At 43.0% G+C, this 18,716-nt stretch overlaps 2 protein-coding genes across 3 annotated transcripts in view; one reads left to right on the forward strand and one right to left on the reverse strand.

Moving 5' to 3' along the window:
* Nucleotides 1-2,157: 2,157 nt before the first annotated feature.
* On the reverse strand, nucleotides 2,158-9,847 carry ISCU (iron-sulfur cluster assembly enzyme). Its single transcript, XM_063087151.1, has 5 exons — nucleotides 9,680-9,847; nucleotides 7,257-7,370; nucleotides 6,253-6,363; nucleotides 4,297-4,375; nucleotides 2,158-2,695 (listed from the first exon to the last, which is right to left on the reverse strand). The coding sequence occupies exons 1-5, from the start codon at nucleotides 9,791-9,793 to the stop codon at nucleotides 2,613-2,615; spliced, it is 501 nt and encodes a 166-aa protein (XP_062943221.1). The 5' UTR covers nucleotides 9,794-9,847; the 3' UTR covers nucleotides 2,158-2,612.
* Nucleotides 9,848-11,237: 1,390 nt separating this feature from the next.
* SART3 (spliceosome associated factor 3, U4/U6 recycling protein) overlaps nucleotides 11,238-18,716 on the forward strand; it is a 35,311-nt gene continuing 27,832 nt past the window's right edge. For both annotated transcript variants that reach the window (XM_063087267.1, XM_063087268.1), the window contains exon 1: nucleotides 11,238-11,567. In XM_063087267.1, coding sequence (XP_062943337.1) covers nucleotides 11,253-11,567 — 315 coding nt within the window. In that variant the 5' untranslated portion in view covers nucleotides 11,238-11,252. The remainder of the gene's footprint in view (nucleotides 11,568-18,716) is intronic.

Below are 18,716 nucleotides of genomic sequence, written 5' to 3' on the forward strand. Positions count from 1 at the left end.
TAGTTTTTATAGGACAACACTTAGTGTGAGGTTCTAAAACTGTGCATTTTGATGTGGTCCCAAGTGGCCCGAATCCAGGTATTAACAAGTTGAGAAAGGTAAATTTAGAGATGGGGTCATAGCTGTGTTGTGGTGCTTTGAAGGGGGTAGGAGGCAGGCAGGGGACCTCAGCCGGAACTCTAATCTACCACTTCCTAGCTGTGTGCCTGGGGCAAGTCATTTCACCTCTGAGCCTCTGTTTCCCCATCTGTCCATCCATCCATCTGTCCATCTATCTATCTGTCTATCCATCCATTCTCTCTCTACTCTTCTATGTGTCCATCCACCCACAAACCCACCCAGCCCATCGGGTGATCCCAGTGACTAGGCCCCACCTCCAGGGCATTGGATTTATTTAGGCATCAGGACTTAATTGGGCTCCTGGATGACTGTGATGTGCAGCCAGGGTCGGGGTGAGGGCCACAGTGCTTGGCAGCAAGTTGGCCAAATGAGTGCATCGGGCTCATCCTGTATTGGTTGACCTTTGTCATGTGAATGTTCAAGGCATGGGTGACCTTGGATGTGTGGTTAGAATCCTTGGTGTGTTCTGCCAGGAGGGAACAAGGCAGAAGCATGGGCTTTGGGTCACTCAGCCCAAGCCAGCTGACTTCAATCAGTTGGTCTCTTGAGTCAGTGTCCTTTTTGAAAAAATTTCCAGTTCATAGGGTTGTCATGAGAATTAACAGGATTGCAAATGTTAGGGCCTGCCTTGGAGTGAGGGTGCTTGATAGACCATTTTAACTTCTCTGTCAACATTTCCCACGGAAAGGTTTACTTAGAGATGCCAAGACCCACTTGAAGACTGCGAAAAATCCCTAGACTTGAGCTCATTGAAGGGCACACAATGCCCTCGTGTGGCTAAAACTAGATTTGTCTGGGCAAAGGGGTGTCTTTACTGGAAATTAAATATTCATTTCTTTTAGCTACATAACCACGTGTTTTGAGGTTTAGGCTGTTTTGGTGATATTACTTCAACTGTTTATGAGCCCATCTGATGTGCAGCATTCAGTTTCAACTCTCAGAGGATGTTAACTGGGACAGAAATGTCTCATTTTAAAAATCACAAGGAAAAGTGGTGGGGAATTGCAGTGTTGCCACATGTAATAAAGAAGGGAGACAAACTCAGCCTAGGACTGTGAATTAAATAGAACATGCCACACAGGACAATTTTACATGGTTCCACCCAGGGTTCTAATTTGAGATTCTTATAAAGGCCCTGGTCTGTGGCCTTTTCCACAGACTATGGAGGGAACAGCCTTTGAAGTTCTGTGCCCACAGCAGAACTCAGAGCATTTTTTGTTTTTAACAAAGGGGGTATTTTAAGAGAAAAGGCAGCCTGCCTATGTCTAAACAAAAAAACTATCATCAGAAAAAACAAACACATCTTACTTTTGAAGCTGAAGATTTGCGACTATAGTAGTCAATATTTCAGTATCATGTTTTCACTTGGAAATTGGGCCTCCTTCATTGAGATCCGCATGTGAGTAGCTCAGAATGGGGGGAAATCACGGTAGGAGGGACAGTGATTAGAATGTCTGTTATCCATGCCTGAGCCAGGGATGAATGTTTTTAAAACAACTTTAGGTGCACTGTACATGTACAGACAGTTCAGAATGAACCAGAAATATCACGCCTGTGCAGAACAGAAAATTGATGGATATTTCTTCCCTCTGGCTTCGCTCATTGACCACCACACAAAACCCACAAGCATCTCAAAAGTCAGGAGCACTGGAATCATCTGGCCAGACGGAAGTCAGAAGCCTGGCCTAGAAACATGCCTTTTAAGCTCATCCCCAGGTGCTCTTTACATATTTGGTGCACAGCTTTAGGGTGTTGTCTCAGCCAATGTTTCTCAGATTTCAGGATTTTACAAACCAGTGAAATTACAAAAAGAATCTTCAATCTCAATCTATTACTTTGCAAAGAGCAATGAAAAGCAACAACTGTCTCCTTTCACCCGTTTCATAAAGCATTCTGTGCACTTGCTTGTACATGGCCTTTATTGTCCAGTTTGCTCAGAAGGTGCGTATGTCATCATGGTCCAGCTGTTGGGAGCCCCAAAGGGTTTTGGGTAGCACTTTGGGTGAGTGAGGGATCCAAGAAACAAGGCTTACTATAGAAAACCATTGTCTTATATTATTTTATTTATTATTTTATATATATATATATGCAGATCTGTTTTATGTACAATAACTATTTCTATCAAATAATCAGACCAAGGCATTTTATTGGTAATCTTCCCCCAAATCACTCCAGGTAAAATTAGATATTTATGCATTTCATGGGCTATCAAAACTTGAGACTTCATTATTAATTTCCATTCTGAGATCATATACACAATCAAAATATACATTAACTAGGTTAAGGCGATAAAAGTGAGCTGAAAGAAACCACAGGATTCAGAACAATTAAACTTTGTATTTTGCTTGCATTAGAGTCACAATGTGAATAGCAAATACTGTGCGTATCTTGTAGCTCTTCTATGCAGTGCGAGGGGCTTCTGAACATCTAAGGTGACTGCATGACGGGTGGGCCAAGAGATGATGTGACCTGCTGGAGGCTTCATCATAGGCTCACTTCTCTGCCTCTCCTTTCTTGGGTTCTTGTTTCAGTTTGTAATCAGCCAGGGCAGCCTTGATTGCATCTTCAGCCAGCACTAGAAGTAATGGAAGGAAAGAGAGTCTAAGTTTCTAGACTCTGAAGAAATGGTCTTAGGAATAGGATCTTTGAGAGCTGGAGGTCAATGGTGCTGGGAGAGGCTTTAAGAGTGACCGAGCCAGGGTGCTGGGTTGAGGAGCAAGCCTGGAAAGTCAGTCAGCTGCTTCCTGAACTGGATTACTCTTGTAGGTGGCTGTGGAGACACAGACTATTTAGATCTAAAAACCTGGATAGTTCCTTAACCTCTTGGAATCCACTTTCTCTTCTGTAAAACTGGGATAATCATGCTTTCCTTGCTGGGACAGTGTGGGGACTCACAGAAAATGTCTGACATGTAATAGGGACACAACAAATGCTAGTTCTTCCCTACTCCCCTGAAAATCTGGAATAAATGTAGATGCTGGTTAAGCTAGCTAGCATAACTTAGGTCACGTCAACCTGTTGATGGGATGGCATCTGCCACATCACCCTCTGGTGATCCCAAGTTTGAAAAGTTTTATTTGGAGTCGATATTAAAGGTGAGGCTATGGAGGAAAATAAAAAGAGAGAGAGCTGGAATGACAGCAGAAAGCATGCAAACAGCACAGAGAACATTAGCTCAAGGTTTCAGTACCTAAAAAGGCCTCATGAAAAGACTGGGGTTTTTCTGAAATTGTGAAAATGTTTATAAGCTATGACCTTTCTTCATGGGTACATAAAATTCCAGCTCAAGTGGAAAGAACTCAGGTCTTAGCAGCTTCCTGAAGACTCCGTTAGTATGTCCCTAAACCAGCACCTGGTTCTTTTCCTGTGAGCCTTACCCTGGCAAGAGGCCTGGCTCTCTGTTGATTTTTAACTAATTTGGTTATTAGTAAACTTCCATCAATATGTTAAGGCTATTGTTTCTCATTCCCTGAGAAGGTTAAGAGAGGATGGAAAAAGCATTAGATTAAATAGAGACTAAACTGGAAAGCCAAGTATAAGTCTTAGGGCATCTGGGCTTTCTCTTAGGATGGTGCAGAGGGGGATATTGTACAACCAGGCTTAGTCATTGCATATAGGCAGATGCAGATCCCCAGAGCAACAGCACCTAGACAGGAAGCAATGAAATACACAATGAACAGGATTATGGTGAGAGCCAAGTTTTCTCCTCTGCTACAGTGTGGTGGGAACGCACAGATTTTGGAATCAAAGATAGGGTATTAAATTCTGGCTCTCCCACTTCTGAGCTGCGTGGGCCTTTGCCTGAGTACCAGCTTCCTCATCTGTAAGAGGGCAGTAACGACACCTACTGTGGACTCAAGGATGTTTCTGAGGTTTAGAAATGATGGCCATCAGGTGCTCAGTATGCCATCTGTGGACAGCACCTCCTGGCATGACCCTTGTAGAAATGGCTATGAGACCACGGGGGCTTTAGCCCTCTGAAGGTTACAAGGACAGACTCCACAAGCTCAGCCCTCCCGGAATTATAAAGATAGACCCATGACCTCTAGTTCTCTGAGGGTGATAAAGAGGGACTTCATGATCTAAAAGGACTCTGTCATTACTCTGTCACAAATGCAAATTGAAATCACTGCCAAGTGTCCCAGCTGGTTGGCATTTTGGAGAGCAGAGACTTACTGGAGCAGTGCAGTTTCACAGGAGGGAGGCAGAGCTCCTTGGCAATATCTGTATTTTTGATGGTCAAGGCTTCCTCCACCTGAGAGGCATAAGCAAAAGACGAGTACCTTTAGCAAAGCTGTGTCTTGTAAGGGCCAGATGATGAAAAAGGAATGACAAAGAGGCCCCCAGGACAGGTCAGGGGGGATGATCTCTGTATAATAACTCAAAACAAAATGCTAAGGGCCTTCTTAGGACTCCTACTTGCATGTCAAAGTTGCAGCTGGGATTCTCAAGTATGAGGTATACACACTTATGCTGCTTGGCTGGGGCAAGCAAGGATGGCCAAGGCATTTCTACAAGCCAGGAGCAGAACCTGTGAGAAGTCTCTTAGGGATCTGCTTGAGGGCAGCAACAGGAGCCTTTTTAAAAAAAAAAAAAAAAAAAAAAGGAGTGATTTCCTATGCTGTCTTTGTATCAGTTTCTCTGGTGTCCTTATACCAAATATTTAGAATAAACTTTTGACTAGAAGTGCTGAATGGCATCAGCAAGGTCGGAAGATGTCAACAAGCCAGTGGCACTCCAGTACTATGACAGAGGCACAGCCAGGTCTCAGACTGAGAGCTTTCTTTAGGCTCATCCTCTGCATAAAGAAGAATCTCCTCCAGACAGACTGAAGAGGATGCCTGGAGTCTGGCTGAGGGTTGGGGAATAATGTGAGGCAGGGAGGTCCTTATCCATGTGGAACAGAGCCCCACTGCCTTAAGGAAAGCCAGATTTCCCAACAGCCAGACTCCCTGACTACATCTGACTGTCCCCTGATCTCCCAGTTCTGCTAACGCCACTTGATTATGATTCAAGTTCTGCTCTTGGAAACTCAGATGGAAGGATCTCGAGGTTAAAGAAAGGCCTTCTTAACCCACTTTCTGATTACAACTCATAGCCCCCTAAAGGCCAGGTCCTGGAAGCACAGGTACTTGTTTCATTTCCCCTTTTCCTGAGGATAGTTCCTGACAAGTCACTTTAGAGCCACCTCCTGCCAGGACAGGTTAGGTCTGTGCTTCATTGGCCCATGGGAGTTTGCCAGCTCCCCAAACAAGCTCCTTCATGACTCAGCTCCCTGAACCGGGTCCCTTGGGGCTGCAAGGATGAGTACCCTGCAGGTTGGCTTTTCTGAGAGGTTTTAATGGCTTGATTTTAGAAGGTACAGCTCTTCACTGAGTTTGAGACCTTCTGCTTCTGCTGGGGAAGGAGGTTTTGATAGAGAAAAGGGTGGAAAAGATGTTCCAGCCTTTTTTTTTTTTTTTGTAGCTGGCCAGTATGGGGATCCGAACCTGTGACCTGTAACTGTGTTAACCGGCCAGTCCTTTCGGCCCTTGTCTCCACCCTCAGAGGGCCTGCCAACCAGCCATCTGGATCATAGTTCTGATTTGTTTGTTCATTTTGCCCCACATTTGTTGTTTTTTGATTCTTTGATACCTTTTTTAACACAGGCTAGTTTATTTCACCAATCTTTGTAAATCACCTGGAATCCTTCCTGAAATATGATGCGGGAAAATAAACAAGAAAATAACCACCATACAACATACCCAACCTGACTTAGACTCCTAAGAAATTATAAGAACATCAGCAACCTTAGAGAAAGCCAAAAATTTACTTTCTATTCTACTTTGTTAGAGGCGCAGGTGAAAATCTTTTTTTCTATGTAATTAACAAAACAAAACACTCAAACCCCCCAAATAATAAAAGTGATCAACCACAAAAAAACCCGAACACCTAACAAAATGACCCATAATTCCCAATGTAGAGAATAATTTAATCAACACCTGGATAAGAGAAATTAAAAAAAAAATTTTTAAAGTAGCATTTTGAAAAAATCATGGTTACTTTATTTTTTTTTTTTGACTCACTAGACCTTTCGAGACCCAGGTTTGCAGGGAATGTGATTTAATTCTGTGAAATGTGTGAGCAACCTACCGTCTTCCCTTTCACCCATTCAGTGGCTAACGAGCTAGAAGCAATTGCAGAGCCGCAGCCAAATGTTTTAAACCTGGCATCCACAATCTTCCCCTTTTCATCCACTTGAATCTAGAAAAGAGACAAGAGTGAAGCAGTGGTTTCTGGGGCTGCCCTCTAGAACGTGGTAACCCACTGGGGCCTTCCCTAGGTGCTTTGGGCTTGCTAGCCACACCGTAAGTTATGGCATGAATTGTTAACTTTGCTTTGTTTCAAAGAGCTCAGTGATGAAAAGTGAAACTCAGCAACAACTACACAGACCTAGCTGGTAAAGATCAGCTGGAAAATATGACCCTCCACCCCAGTTTTGTTTTTGTTTTTGCAACCCTAGCCTGGTTTTTGGATATGAAGTCCTCTGCTCACAGCTGCTGGGGCAATCTGCCTTTTTAAACACTGGGTGAGTCTGCAAAAAAAAGTCTCTGGTTAATACTTTTTTCTTGGGCACCAAATTGTATTTAGTGGTTCCTTCCTGCCTTATTTCTGTTTTCCAAGATAGGTATGAAGTCCTCTGGCAAGCTGCCCACTCAACATGAAGAAGTAGATTGTGGATAAAGCTATGGTTTACCCAAAGTGCCAGCCATTACCATCACGTTGCTTCCAATTTGGAGAGAGGCTTGATTTATTGCTTTTCTTGTCTTATTGGGGATTGCTAGGTCATTGGGGTTTTCCTTTGATGGGTAAAATTCACAAAACCTTTTACTTGGCTGAAATTAGAATTTAAGGTGATACGGTGAGTAGAAAAGTGAGATGAGTTTCCCATTTCAGAAAGGTCAGAATAATATACTAGCAGGAGAACTAAGATCGAGTCCCTGCTCCAATCATTTATAACATCGACCCACCCCATCTCACAGGAATAAAGATGGATACCAAATGAAATGCTGTACGTGCAAATGTTTTGCAAACTTTGAAGCACTGTGTAAGCAAAGGGATTATTATTACCATTAAAGATGAAAATCAGCCAGTACCTGTAACTTCATTACATCACCACATGCTGGAGCTCCCACCAATCCAGTTCCAACATTTTTAGATGTCTTGTCAAGGGACCCCACATTCCTAGGATTTTCATAATGATCAACAACCTGAAATGAGAAGATTAAGAGAAATCATGATCACTGACTTGATGGTAAGCCCCTTGAAGGCAGCAACCTGAACCTGGCAGGTGATTGCTAAATACCAAATTTCACCCGAGAAGGAAGGTCTACACTCATGTCAGTGAGAACCATTTGTGATCCAAACTCCTTTCATATCTCCTTGCTACCTACCTTCAGAGATTTGAGACACTGGAAACAAAAATCAGCAAAATCATGTTTTATATCCATAGAGTTTTTAATCACCCACAATTACTTGACTTTTACCCACCCAAGTCACCAGATTTGGGCTCAAACTGCACTTTTGTTTATTTGAAAATAACCATTCTCTTTTTACTTTTTTAAAATAAAAGTCAATTTTCAAATGAACAGCTTGTGTTTTTCTTTATTAACGTACATGTGGGTTGTGATCCTGGGTTAAAGAGATGTCTGAACTTACAAGGGTTGGGAAATAGATACAAAGGTTTTTTATCCTTAATAATCAGTTTATTCCATTTAAGGGTCATGTTCCTGACAGATCATTTTCAGGGATAAGAATAAAGGGGTATGGCCTGTTGAGAAAACAGCAGGTATATGTTTGTTCTAAAATTGCACAAACCTCCTATTATTTTCTTGAACATCTTCCTAATTTATCTGCAGTATGTTTAAAGGTAAACAAAGTTGGTAAAATTAAAAGATGCAATGGTGTTAATGATTATATTAACAACATATAAGTATTAAATGCTTACCGTTAGGCATTGTTTTAAATACTTTAGAATTATAAATTCACTTAATCTCTACTTTAACCCTATGAGTAAGCAGCTTTTATTATTTACATATAGTAAAGGTTAGAAAGTTGAGACACAGAGACGTTAAGTAGTTTAAGGTCACAAGTTAGAAATGACAGTACTGCAGTTTAAACTCGGGCAGACTGGTTCTGGATCCTGTATAAATGTATGTATCTACCTACCATCTATCTCTTTAGTAAACTATATATATATCTACCTATAGATATTAATAAAGTATATATTTGTCTACCTATCACCTATCTCTATAGTAAACTATATTCCCTGTCCCTAGTGATAGCAAGACTGTTTCAGGATGCCCTCAAATAGCCATTCTTAAAGGATAAGGATTACTACTTAAAAATTCTAAAAAGTGATTATGGCCCAGGAATGAAAGGCTTTCTCAGAAGCCTCAAGGTAACTGTTAACAGAAGGAGCAATGCTATGGAATACGTCCGTCTGTGTCTATTAAAATAAAAGCAGTGCCATTGTGTATTTCAGGGCCCTGAAATCATCCTGGGGCAGCAGCGCACCCTGGTGGCTGAAAAGCTACCGGCCCAAAGTTCCTTCAGCATGGATTGTCAACAAAAAACACACCCGCGGTGGGGGAGGAGTGAAGCCCTTGGTAAAAGAGCTGAAGCCAGAACAGAATAAACATGCATTCGAACTGGGACACAGAACGCTTTAACAACCTTGAGGTTTACCAGTTAGCAGTAAGTACCCCAATCTTCCAGTCTCCTCCCTCGTCATCGACTATGGATTTTGACTTCAAGCCCAAGGACCCACAAGATAATACCCAGTGTGGACTTTTTACGCCATGTTGTTTTACGGCATTCTTTAGTTGTTTCCAGAGTGAGTCCTATGTCCAGGGAATTTTAGGCCCTAGAAGATAAGGGGCTGCAAAGTACGCATCTATCCCTCCTCCCCCCACACCCCCGCCAAAGAACGAAACAAAAACATTACGCTTGTGGGATACGTGCCTGACTCCCCTTCGAGATTATACGCTCCCCAGTGACAGCACCATAAATGGTCTGCATACGTTAAGCCTATGTGCCAGGCACCATGCCGAGGACCCCACACGCTTTACCTCTTGTAGGAGACTGCTGAGACCCCCATTTTACACCTTGGGAAACAGATTCAGCGAGGGGCTTGCCCAGGGTCACTTAGCCGGGGTAGTGGCCTGGTTGAAGCGGGAGCAGGGCTCTGGGGTGAGTGTGTGTGTCCCTGGACTCAGAATGGCAAGTCATGACAGAACCCCCCCTCCTGGGCTGTGGATAAGCTTAAAGGTGGGAGGCACGAAGTCGCCGCTCGATCAGCGGCCGCTATTTGTATTTCCGTTGCAATTAGTTATTGAGCAGCGAGGGAAAGTGAGTCGAGGCAGAGACGTGGGAGGGGACGGTCCCTCCGTCCAGGCCGGACGCCGCCCCTCCCAGCCCGGGTCTCTGCCGGGCGCCCGGACGCCTGGGGCCCCTCGGCGGTCTGCGCTCCCGCCCCCCAGGTGGTGCGGACCTCGCGAACACCCTTTCCCGTCCCTACCTTCTTGTGATAAAGCCGGGCTGGAGCTGACAGCTCCCGGACGGGCAGGCGCGGGCTCCGGAGCAGCAGGGCCGACGCCGCCCGCCTCAAACGGCCCGCTCCAGCAGCCGCCATTTTGCCGGCTTGCGCCTGCGCCGGCCCCAGTGACACCGAGGGGAGGGGCGCGCCCGCGAGTCGGCTCCGAGCTGAGAGCGCACTCCCTCTGACGTCACCGAGGCTTCGCGCCTGCGCCCTCCCGCTCTGAGCACGTGTCCGCGTTTGGGCTCCTCCTTGACCACGCCCCTCGGGGAGGGCGGGGAGCGGAAGGTCTGAAGTCTTAGGGGGGATTGTCTTGTGTGTGGGATTCTGGATGGGAGGGGACGTGAGGATGCTGGAACACGGGTCCCAAGTTCGCGTTCTAAAAGCACACTGCCGGAATGCCGTGCAGAGGACAACCCAGTCCACCTTTTCTAACTCTATTTTGTAGCTAAGGAAGCTGAGGTTTAGAGCAGGTCGCTGAGAGAGTTGGGATTCGAACTTGGATAATCCTGAGTTAGAAACCTGGTTCTGCTTTTTCCTGGCTGTCTGACCCTGGACGAATAAAATTGGTTCACTAAGCCTCGATCTTCTCTTTTATACTAATTCAAGGACAGTTTTTTCATTCATGGAGCAACTGTGTTGAGTCCGTACTACGTGTCAAGGCACTATAGTAGACTCTGGGGATCCAATGGAAAGCAAAACAGACAAAATTCCTGCTCCATTAAGGTTGCTAATGAGGGAGAAAGGCAATAGAGAAACACATCAATGCTTTACTACCTCAAAAATGAGAAGCTTAAGAAGGAAACGAACATCATGTCCTGATTTAAAAAAAAAAAATATATATATATATATCTATACTGTTTATAACTATTTTTCTGTGAGTCAACAGCAAACTGTTACACTTTATGTGACAATGCCTGGCAATTAAGCGTTTCTAAAGAAATGCTTATTAATGTAATTTATTAATGGTTTGCAGAGTATGATCTTATAAAACAGGAAAATTCACACATGTAAGTAACGCCTACTAGGTACCAGGCATTACATAAAGGGGAGAAATCTCTTTGGGAAACATATTTTTCTCCTGAGTGATGCAATCGATCCTTCCCCGAGGACTTGGAGTTTTCTCTGCGTTTGAGGCTCAGTTGCTGGGGAGATTGAACCACGCGCCAGGTCAGACGCCGCGTTAGGTAAGCTTCATTTCAAGAATCACTTTGACCTTCCCAAGATGGCGCCAAACCCTTAACTACAGACATCACGCTCATTCCCTGACTTCCTCTATGGCCTCTACTTCCTGTCCAAAGACCCAACTTCTGTCCGAAGTGGTGACGGAACACATACCATGTTAATGTGCTTTTTCTCTGACGGGACCTTTTACAGGTATATAAACACAATATGAACTGTGTGTATGTCGCTATTTTCCCGTCATCCGAGGCTCCCAGCTCCAATTTCGGTTGCAAGAAAGCGGGGTTTTGATCAGGCGCGCGCCGCGGGCAGCTTCGACTTCAGCCGGTCTTCGGCGGCCTCGGGAAGACCCGAGAGTCACTGGAAGCGCAAGATGGCGACGGCGTCTGCAACCTCGGCTTCGGAACCGGAGGCCGAGCCCAAGTCCGGCCCCAAGACTGAGGGAGAGGAGGATGAAGTTAAGGCGGCTCGGACGAGGAGGAAGGTGTTGTCGCGAGCTGTGGCCGCTGCGACGTACAAGACCATGGGGCCAGAGTGGGATCAGCAGGAGGAAGGCGTGAGCGACAGCGATGGGGGTGAGGAGTACGCCATGGCTTCCTCCGCGGAGAGCTCCCCCGGGGAGTACGAGTGGGAGTACGACGAAGAGGAGGAGAAGAACCAGTTGGAGATCGAGCGGCTGGAGGAGCAGGTGGGCCCGGGGGTGGACAGGGGGCTCCTTCCGTCGGGTGCCCAGGCCCCCGCCCGCCTCCCCGATCCTCGAGGGTAATAAAGCCGCCAAAGCCTCGAAACCGCTATTGAGCACCGGAGCTCCTGTCATTTGAGCGCTTATTGCGTGCCCGGTGCTTTGCGGACATTATCCCATCGAATGCTCGCCACAACCCCATGCAAGAAGTAGGGTTATCGCCGTTTACGGTAGGAAACTGAGGATAGCGGAGGAAATTTTCTTGCTCAAGATAACGCTTCCTGCCAGTGGCGAGTCAGGCCTTGTATTTTCAACCGACTCCAGAGCTCCCACTTTTAACACACCACGGTGGAAAGAAAACCTTATTCCTAGGAATGACGACGGTGATGAAATTGGATGGAGTAGGAGAAAGTATTGACCGTGACGGTGGTAATAAAAATGGAAAGGTAGAGGTTTCCATGTTTGGAGACTAAAGCTCCAGTTCTGTTCCACTCCTGTGTGACATTGGGTGAATCCCTTAACTTCTCTGAGCCTCGGTTTTCTCATTTGTAGATTGAGAGCAGCAATTCCTGCGTCCTGTAATTGTCTTAACAGTAATTATAATCCAGTGGCTGGCACCTAGTAGTAACGTGATCTCTAATTTGTAATCTTATGAGGTGGGATATCTCCTGTATAATCCCGGGTCCCATCAGGAAATAGATGGCCCATTCAAATTAGGATAATTTGAGAAAAAGTTAATAAAGGGACAACTGTTTTTATAAAGGTGTGGGCAGGGAAATCAGGAGCGAAGGTTTAGGAACCCATGGCTCGTATCAGCAGGACCTTGTGTCCACCTTTAGACCTGAATGGGTGAAGGGAGTGATTTGTTACCCAAACAGTTGTGTGGAGAGGACACCTGAGAGCCACTGAGAACTTTGGTCAAGAGGTGCAGCCCCAGTTTCCCGTCAGGGTTTGGGATGGGGGAAGAAATACCCTGGCTTCTCTCTTTTCCTCCCTCCAAACTTCTGCTGGTGCCTTCTGTTGGGCAAACCCAGCTGAAGCCAGACAGCCAGGAGGCTTGTAAATGTGGTCTACACTGGGGGGGCACAGGACAGGAAGGAGAGGGTGGAGTGAATTGGGAGGGGCAAACAGAAGAGATCGTTCACGTTCTCTTCTTACAGATGAAGGAACAGAGGCTCAAAACAAAATGAAATGAGTTGCTTTACTCACTTAACTTGCCGGGTATCACTTTCCTTATAATGCCTCATCTGACACTGACGTTTTTGTTAGTTTTGAAATAGTGATTATCCTTCATTGGTATTGCTTGTCCCTCTTGTTATCACAGCTGATTGTCAAAGAAACCTGTTGGGATAGGCAGGTGGTTACCGTTCTACTTTTTATAAATAAATGTGCTGAAGCTAATTTAGTTTTATTAATTCAGCAAATGAGGTTCTTCAGAAAGTTTGTGGGAACGTAGGATTCAAAGATAACAGGAATCTTTCCATGAACTTTTTGAAGTATCCATGTACAGTGTGAGATGGGGTGCTGAACTATGTCTCTGCCATTATTGAAATCGTTTATTCAGACTGCTAGCCCTGGGGAAATAAAGAGCATCTGTTTTCGTAGGAAAGGGAGGCTTGAAACCAGGGAGGTTAAGTCCTTGATGAGGGTACACAGCTTACTAGGGAGGAGCTTGGGTCAGAGCAGAGGTCTCTTGTCTACTGGTGTTCTGCAGTTGCCTGCCCCACCTCAGGTCACCAGGGGTGGGATGGACCTCAGAAGGTGACCACACAGAATGGGACCTGGCAAGTCCTGGTGAGTTGAAGAGCCTCTGGCCTTATCCTTTTTGTCCTGGGGTCTCAAAATGGACTTTTCCAATTTTTCCAAACCTCCCTCCTGCCTCATCCTAATCCCACAACCTCTTGTTCCTACTGTGACTGCTTGTATCAGGTGGAGCATAATGATGAGTAACTTCCAAGTAGGCCTGTGAAAAACTCGGCCTTGCTATATTTGCGAGTTTGGCTCTCATCCTTGAGTGTATTTTATGAAAGCTGGCGATTTGCTGTGGTATCTATCCATGTAACAAAAGCAAAGATTTCCTATTATTTGTGTTTGTGTGCTGAAACTAAAAGTGGGATCTAAAGCCTGCTCTGTTCTTCCTTCCTTGCTATGCCTGTGATTGCACCAGTTGTTTTTCTTTCACCAGGTCTCTCTGTTGTCACCCGCATTCTGGGGACAGGGAGGTGTGGCACCTTCTTCACACTGCTAGAGAGTTAGGAAATCAGTTAGCAGATCATTTTGTGCATTGGCTAAGCCTCCTCTTTTTTTAAAGCTGCTTATGTCTTTAGTGATGTTCTGAGACCAGAATAGACCAGTGTAATTGGCCAGTACTCATTTGTCAGTATTGATTGAAACATGTGGAAATGTGTCTCTTCGAAATGCATTTCAGTGTGCATTTAATATACATACTTTCAAAGCACTTCTCCATATATAGTATCTTCATTACGTTGGCTTAAAAATTAGAAGTTTAGAACAAATGCCACTTAAGAGGCAGTTTCTATTTTAGCGACTTCTGTACCTTTTCCTTCTGCTGACTTACACGTGGTTTTCATGTGAAGGGCACTTGCATAGACATTCCTGATACTAACTAGGAAGAACTCTCCCTCTCCTGTAATGCTCAAAAAGCACACTCAGACTCGAGTGAGTTGTGAATGGTGGTGTGACAGGGAGAACCTTGAATGTTCTTTAAAGAAGAACATATACCTTTCTCAGGTTCACTTTAACTGCTGTTACTTTGTGTGGCTCACTTGACAGATGGTTTTGAAACAGTGTATGGTGATAGCCTGTTTAATAACCAGAGCTTTGCTCCAGCTCCTTCATTGTACAAATGAAGAAACAAAAACCAGAGGGGAACAGAACACTTGTGTCTTGATCTAGTCCAGTACTTTTTAAGCCTGTCACAGGATGGGGTTCAACTTCTCAAGTTTTGTAAATCATGAGCAGGAGAACATTGCTAAAAGTCTTAAGATTTTTTTTTTGAAATTATAATAATGTTCTTATCTGTAATTGATTATTATTTTCTTTTTGCATGTAATTTGATAAATACAAAGTAGTTCAAGTCATGTATAAGAGTTTCAATAAGTCAATATTTTTCAAACTGGGCTGGCCAGTTAGCTCAGTTGGTTAGAGTGTGGTTCTGATAACACCAAGGTCTAGGGTTTGATCCATGTACTGGCCAGCCAAAAACATTTGTTTTTCAAACTGCGTGCCACAGTGATAGGCCATGAATTCATTTCGGCTAATACATCCATTGCCACCTGTGTGATATATTTTCTGTTGCATGGGTCTGTTTTTGGGCTCTCTCTTCTGGTTAGTTTGTCTATCCTTTGCCAATTCCGTTGTCTAACTTATTGCTGAGGCTTGCTATCTGGACCAGACAAATCCTCCTACCTGATTTTTTTTTTCATAGGTGTGTTTTGGCTCTTTCATATAAATTTTAGGATTATTTTGTCAAGGTCTATGAAGAACCCTTTTGGGTTTTAGATTAGAATTGCATTGAATTTATGGATCATTTAGGGGAGAATTGACATCTTTGCCATAATGATTCTTCTATCCAGGAGTATGATGTATAACGCCATTTATCTAGGTCTTTAATATTGTTCAATGAAGTTTGAAAACATTTCTCCATATGGGTTTCACACACCTTTTGTTAGGTGTATTCCCAGGTATTTTGTAATGTTTATTGTCTATGCTATCCTATTTAAAATCACATTTTAAAACTTGCTGATTTATAGAATTGTAATTTTTTTTATTGTGGTAAAGAACACATAACATAAACTTTGCCATCTTAATCATTCTTAAGTGTACAGTTCTAGTGTCAGGTATATTCATGTTGTGAAACAAATCTTCACAACTTTTTCATCTTGCAAATCTGCAACTCTTTGCTCATTAAACAACTCCCCCATCCCCTTCCCTCAACCCCTGATAACCACCATTCTACTTTTCTGTCTTTATGAATTTGACTACTTTAGATATCTCATATAAGTGGAATCATAGAGTATTTGTCATTTTGTGTGCAATTGATTTTTATACATTGTTCTTATTGTTCATCACCTTGTTAATCTTGTTTATTATGTCTTATTTGTAGATTAGTCTTGGTTTACTATGCAGGCATTATAGTGATGTGATATATATGATGTATTGTCTGAGAGTAATTACCATTTTCATTCTTTTCTGTCTCTTTTTTTTAAGATGACTGGTAAGGGGATCTTAACCCTTGACTTGGTGTTGTCAGCACCACGCTCTCTGCAGTGAGCTAATTGGCCCTCCCTATATGGGATCCAAACCCGTGGCTTTGGTGTTAACAACACCACCCTCTCCCAAGTGAGCCACGCCCTCATTCTTTCCTCTTTTTATGTCAGTAATTTGTTTTTCTTATCTGATTATTTCAGCCACAGACCTCAAGTACAGGGTTAAATAGAAGGTGATATTGGGAATCTGTGGTATTTTTAAAAAGAACTTCTAAAGTTTAACCAGTAGTAGCCAATTTTATTGTAGATTTTTGTAGATACTTTTATCAGATTAAAGAAGGACCTTTCTATTCCTAGTTTGCTAAGTTTTTATTCTTAATCATGAATGAGCATTTTTATCAAATGCCTTTTCTTCATTGAGATGATTTTTTTTCCCCTTGAATCTGTTAGTTTAGAAAATTAACTTTTCTTGGTATAGACCCTATTTGTTCATTATGTATTATTTTGTATGTGCATTTCTGGTTTGTTAATAGTTTATTTAGGGTTTTAGTATCAGTGCTCTTGAGTGAGATCAGGCTGTAATTGATTAAATTCTGTGTGCCAGGTAGGTAAAGAGAATCTAGCTATGAGCAAGATGTAAAACATATGAGGTGCTTATCCCAAAGAGCCTTTAGATGATGATGGAAATAAACAGGATATTGAAATGGAAAGCAGCTTGCAGCAAGTAGGGGGCTATTAGAAAAGGTGGCCAGGGAAGTTTAATGAGATAACTGAAAGATGAGAAGGAGTGCCTGTTCAAAGAGCCAGGGAGAGAGCCTTCTGGGCTGAAGGAGCAGCAGGTGCCAAGTCCCCAACAAGGTTGGAGAAACCTTGGTGTGTTTCAGTTACAGGAGCTGGATGTGTGGTTGAGAGGCCAGTGGTTTGAGATGTAGTTGGAGAGATGAGCCGAGACGTGCTGGTCTTTCTACAAGGCAGGGATTTGCACATTGTTCCAGAGACACTGGGAAGTCATGGAGGGCTTTTACTATTATAATTAATACAGAAAGATAATGGATTCTTGTTTAAAATCTGAATAATTGAACAAAACCCTATAATCCTTGGTATTTGTATTCTGCAGATGGGTTGTTCCCCTTTTTACCCCTCCTCCTGCATTTAAACGTTCACTGGCAAGTTAATTTTTTATTCTGAAGTTCAAGTAATCAATTTATTGGCCCTCTTTATGTATTTTACTGAAATAGCTAGCATCTGGATTATTGGAGTACATTGTCAGATGGCAGAGTGTCGTTTGAATGAAGTATAGGTAATCAGCTATTTCTGAAGAGGGAATATTTATTGCTGAAATGATGTGGCAGGTGTTGGAAGGGTAGATACTAATCTAGTCTTCATGTACAGACTATGTAACCCCATATCCCAACTTGTAGGAAAGCTCTTTTTTAAAATTAAACTTTTTATTTGAGATAATTGTAGATTTCCATGCAGTTGTAGAAAATAATACAGAGAGACCCTGTGTACCTTTTACCCAGTTTCCCTCAGTGGTAACGTTTTGCATAATTATGGTATAATATCACAGTCTGGATATTGACGTTGATACAGTCAAGATATAGAACAGGGCCGGCCCGTGGCTCACTTGGGACAATGTGGTGCTGATAACACCAAGTCAGGGTTAAGATCCCTTTACCGGTCATCTTTAAAACAAAACAAAACAAAAAATGATATAGGTCAGTTCTGTCACCAGAAGGATCCTTCCCATTGCCTTTTTGTCAATACCTATGCACGCGCGCTTATTTGCCATCTGTATGTGCTTTTTGGTGAAATGTTGGTTCATGCCTTTTCCCATTTTCTTATTAGATTGTTCGGTTATTTACTGTTGAGTTTGGAATTAAATCTTTTAGATATTAGTGCTTTGTTGGATGTGTGGCTTGCAAATATATTTTTCCAGGCTGTAGCTTGTCTTTTCATCCTCTTAACAGGGCCTTTTGTAGAGCAAAAATTAATTTTGATGAGGTCTAATTTATCAGTTTTTCCTTTCATGGATCATACTTTTGGTATCAAATCTAGGAGCTCTTTGTGTGGCCTTGGATCCTGAAGATTTTCTCCTGTGTGTTTTTCTTGAATTTTTTTTTTTTTTTTGTCTTTTTTGTGACCGGCACTCAGCCAGTGAGTGCACCGGCCATGCCTATGTAGGATCCGAACCCGCGGCGGGAACGTCGCGGTGCTCCCAGCGCCGCACTCTCCCGAGTGCGCCATGGGCTCGGCCCTCCTGTGTGTTTTTCTAAATGTTTTACATTTAAATCTGTGATCCATTTGAGCTAATTTTTGTATAAGGTGTGAGGTTTACATCAAGGTTTATTTTTTGCCTATGATATCAAGTTGCTTCAGCATCATTTGTTGAAATGAGGCCCTTTTTCCTCCATTGAACAGCTTTTGCATCTTTGTCAAAAATTATTTGGGCATATTTGTGTGGGTCTGTTACTGGCTTCTTTTTTCTTCTGTTGATCTGTGTGTGTTTCAGCCAGTTTTGATCATTGTAGCTACATAGTAGCTTTTAGTATCAGGTAGACTTATTTCTCCCACTTTATTCTTCTTTTTCAAGATGCTCCAAGATTCTTTCTTTTATCGTTTCCTTTCTGTTTGAAGACCTACTTTAACTGTTCTTCAAGGGGTAGGTCTGCTAGTGATATTCTTTTAGTTTTCCTTTGTCTCAGATGATAGCTTTTTAAAAAGTTATTTTAATTTGCTTTAACTTTTAGTTTAGAAAGTTTCAAGTGTTTAATAAACACTTATGTACCTGTCACTCAGCTTCAACAGATACCAACCTTTTGCCTTTCTTGTTTCTGCAGTAGGAATTTTCATCTGTTTTGTTTAGTAAAAGAAAAGAGCTCTTTCTACAGTGCACCTGACGTGTGCTAAAGGACATTATTAAATT

The sequence above is a fragment of the Cynocephalus volans genome, chromosome 2, assembly GCF_027409185.1.
Source record: "Cynocephalus volans isolate mCynVol1 chromosome 2, mCynVol1.pri, whole genome shotgun sequence".
In the NCBI taxonomy this organism is placed as follows: domain Eukaryota; kingdom Metazoa; phylum Chordata; class Mammalia; order Dermoptera; family Cynocephalidae; genus Cynocephalus; species Cynocephalus volans.

Excerpts from the sequence above, each read along its gene's own strand:
- ISCU (XM_063087151.1), bottom strand. The coding sequence starts at position 9,793 with ATGGCGGCTGCTGGAGCGGGCCGTTTGAGGCGGGCGGCGTCGGCCCTG. Across the intron at positions 7,371-9,679 it reads CCCGGCTTTATCACAAGAAG|GTTGTTGATCATTATGAAAA; the intron begins GTAGGGACGGGA and ends TTCTCATTTCAG. Across the intron at positions 6,364-7,256 it reads GTGATGTAATGAAGTTACAG|ATTCAAGTGGATGAAAAGGG; the intron begins GTACTGGCTGAT and ends TCTCTTTTCTAG.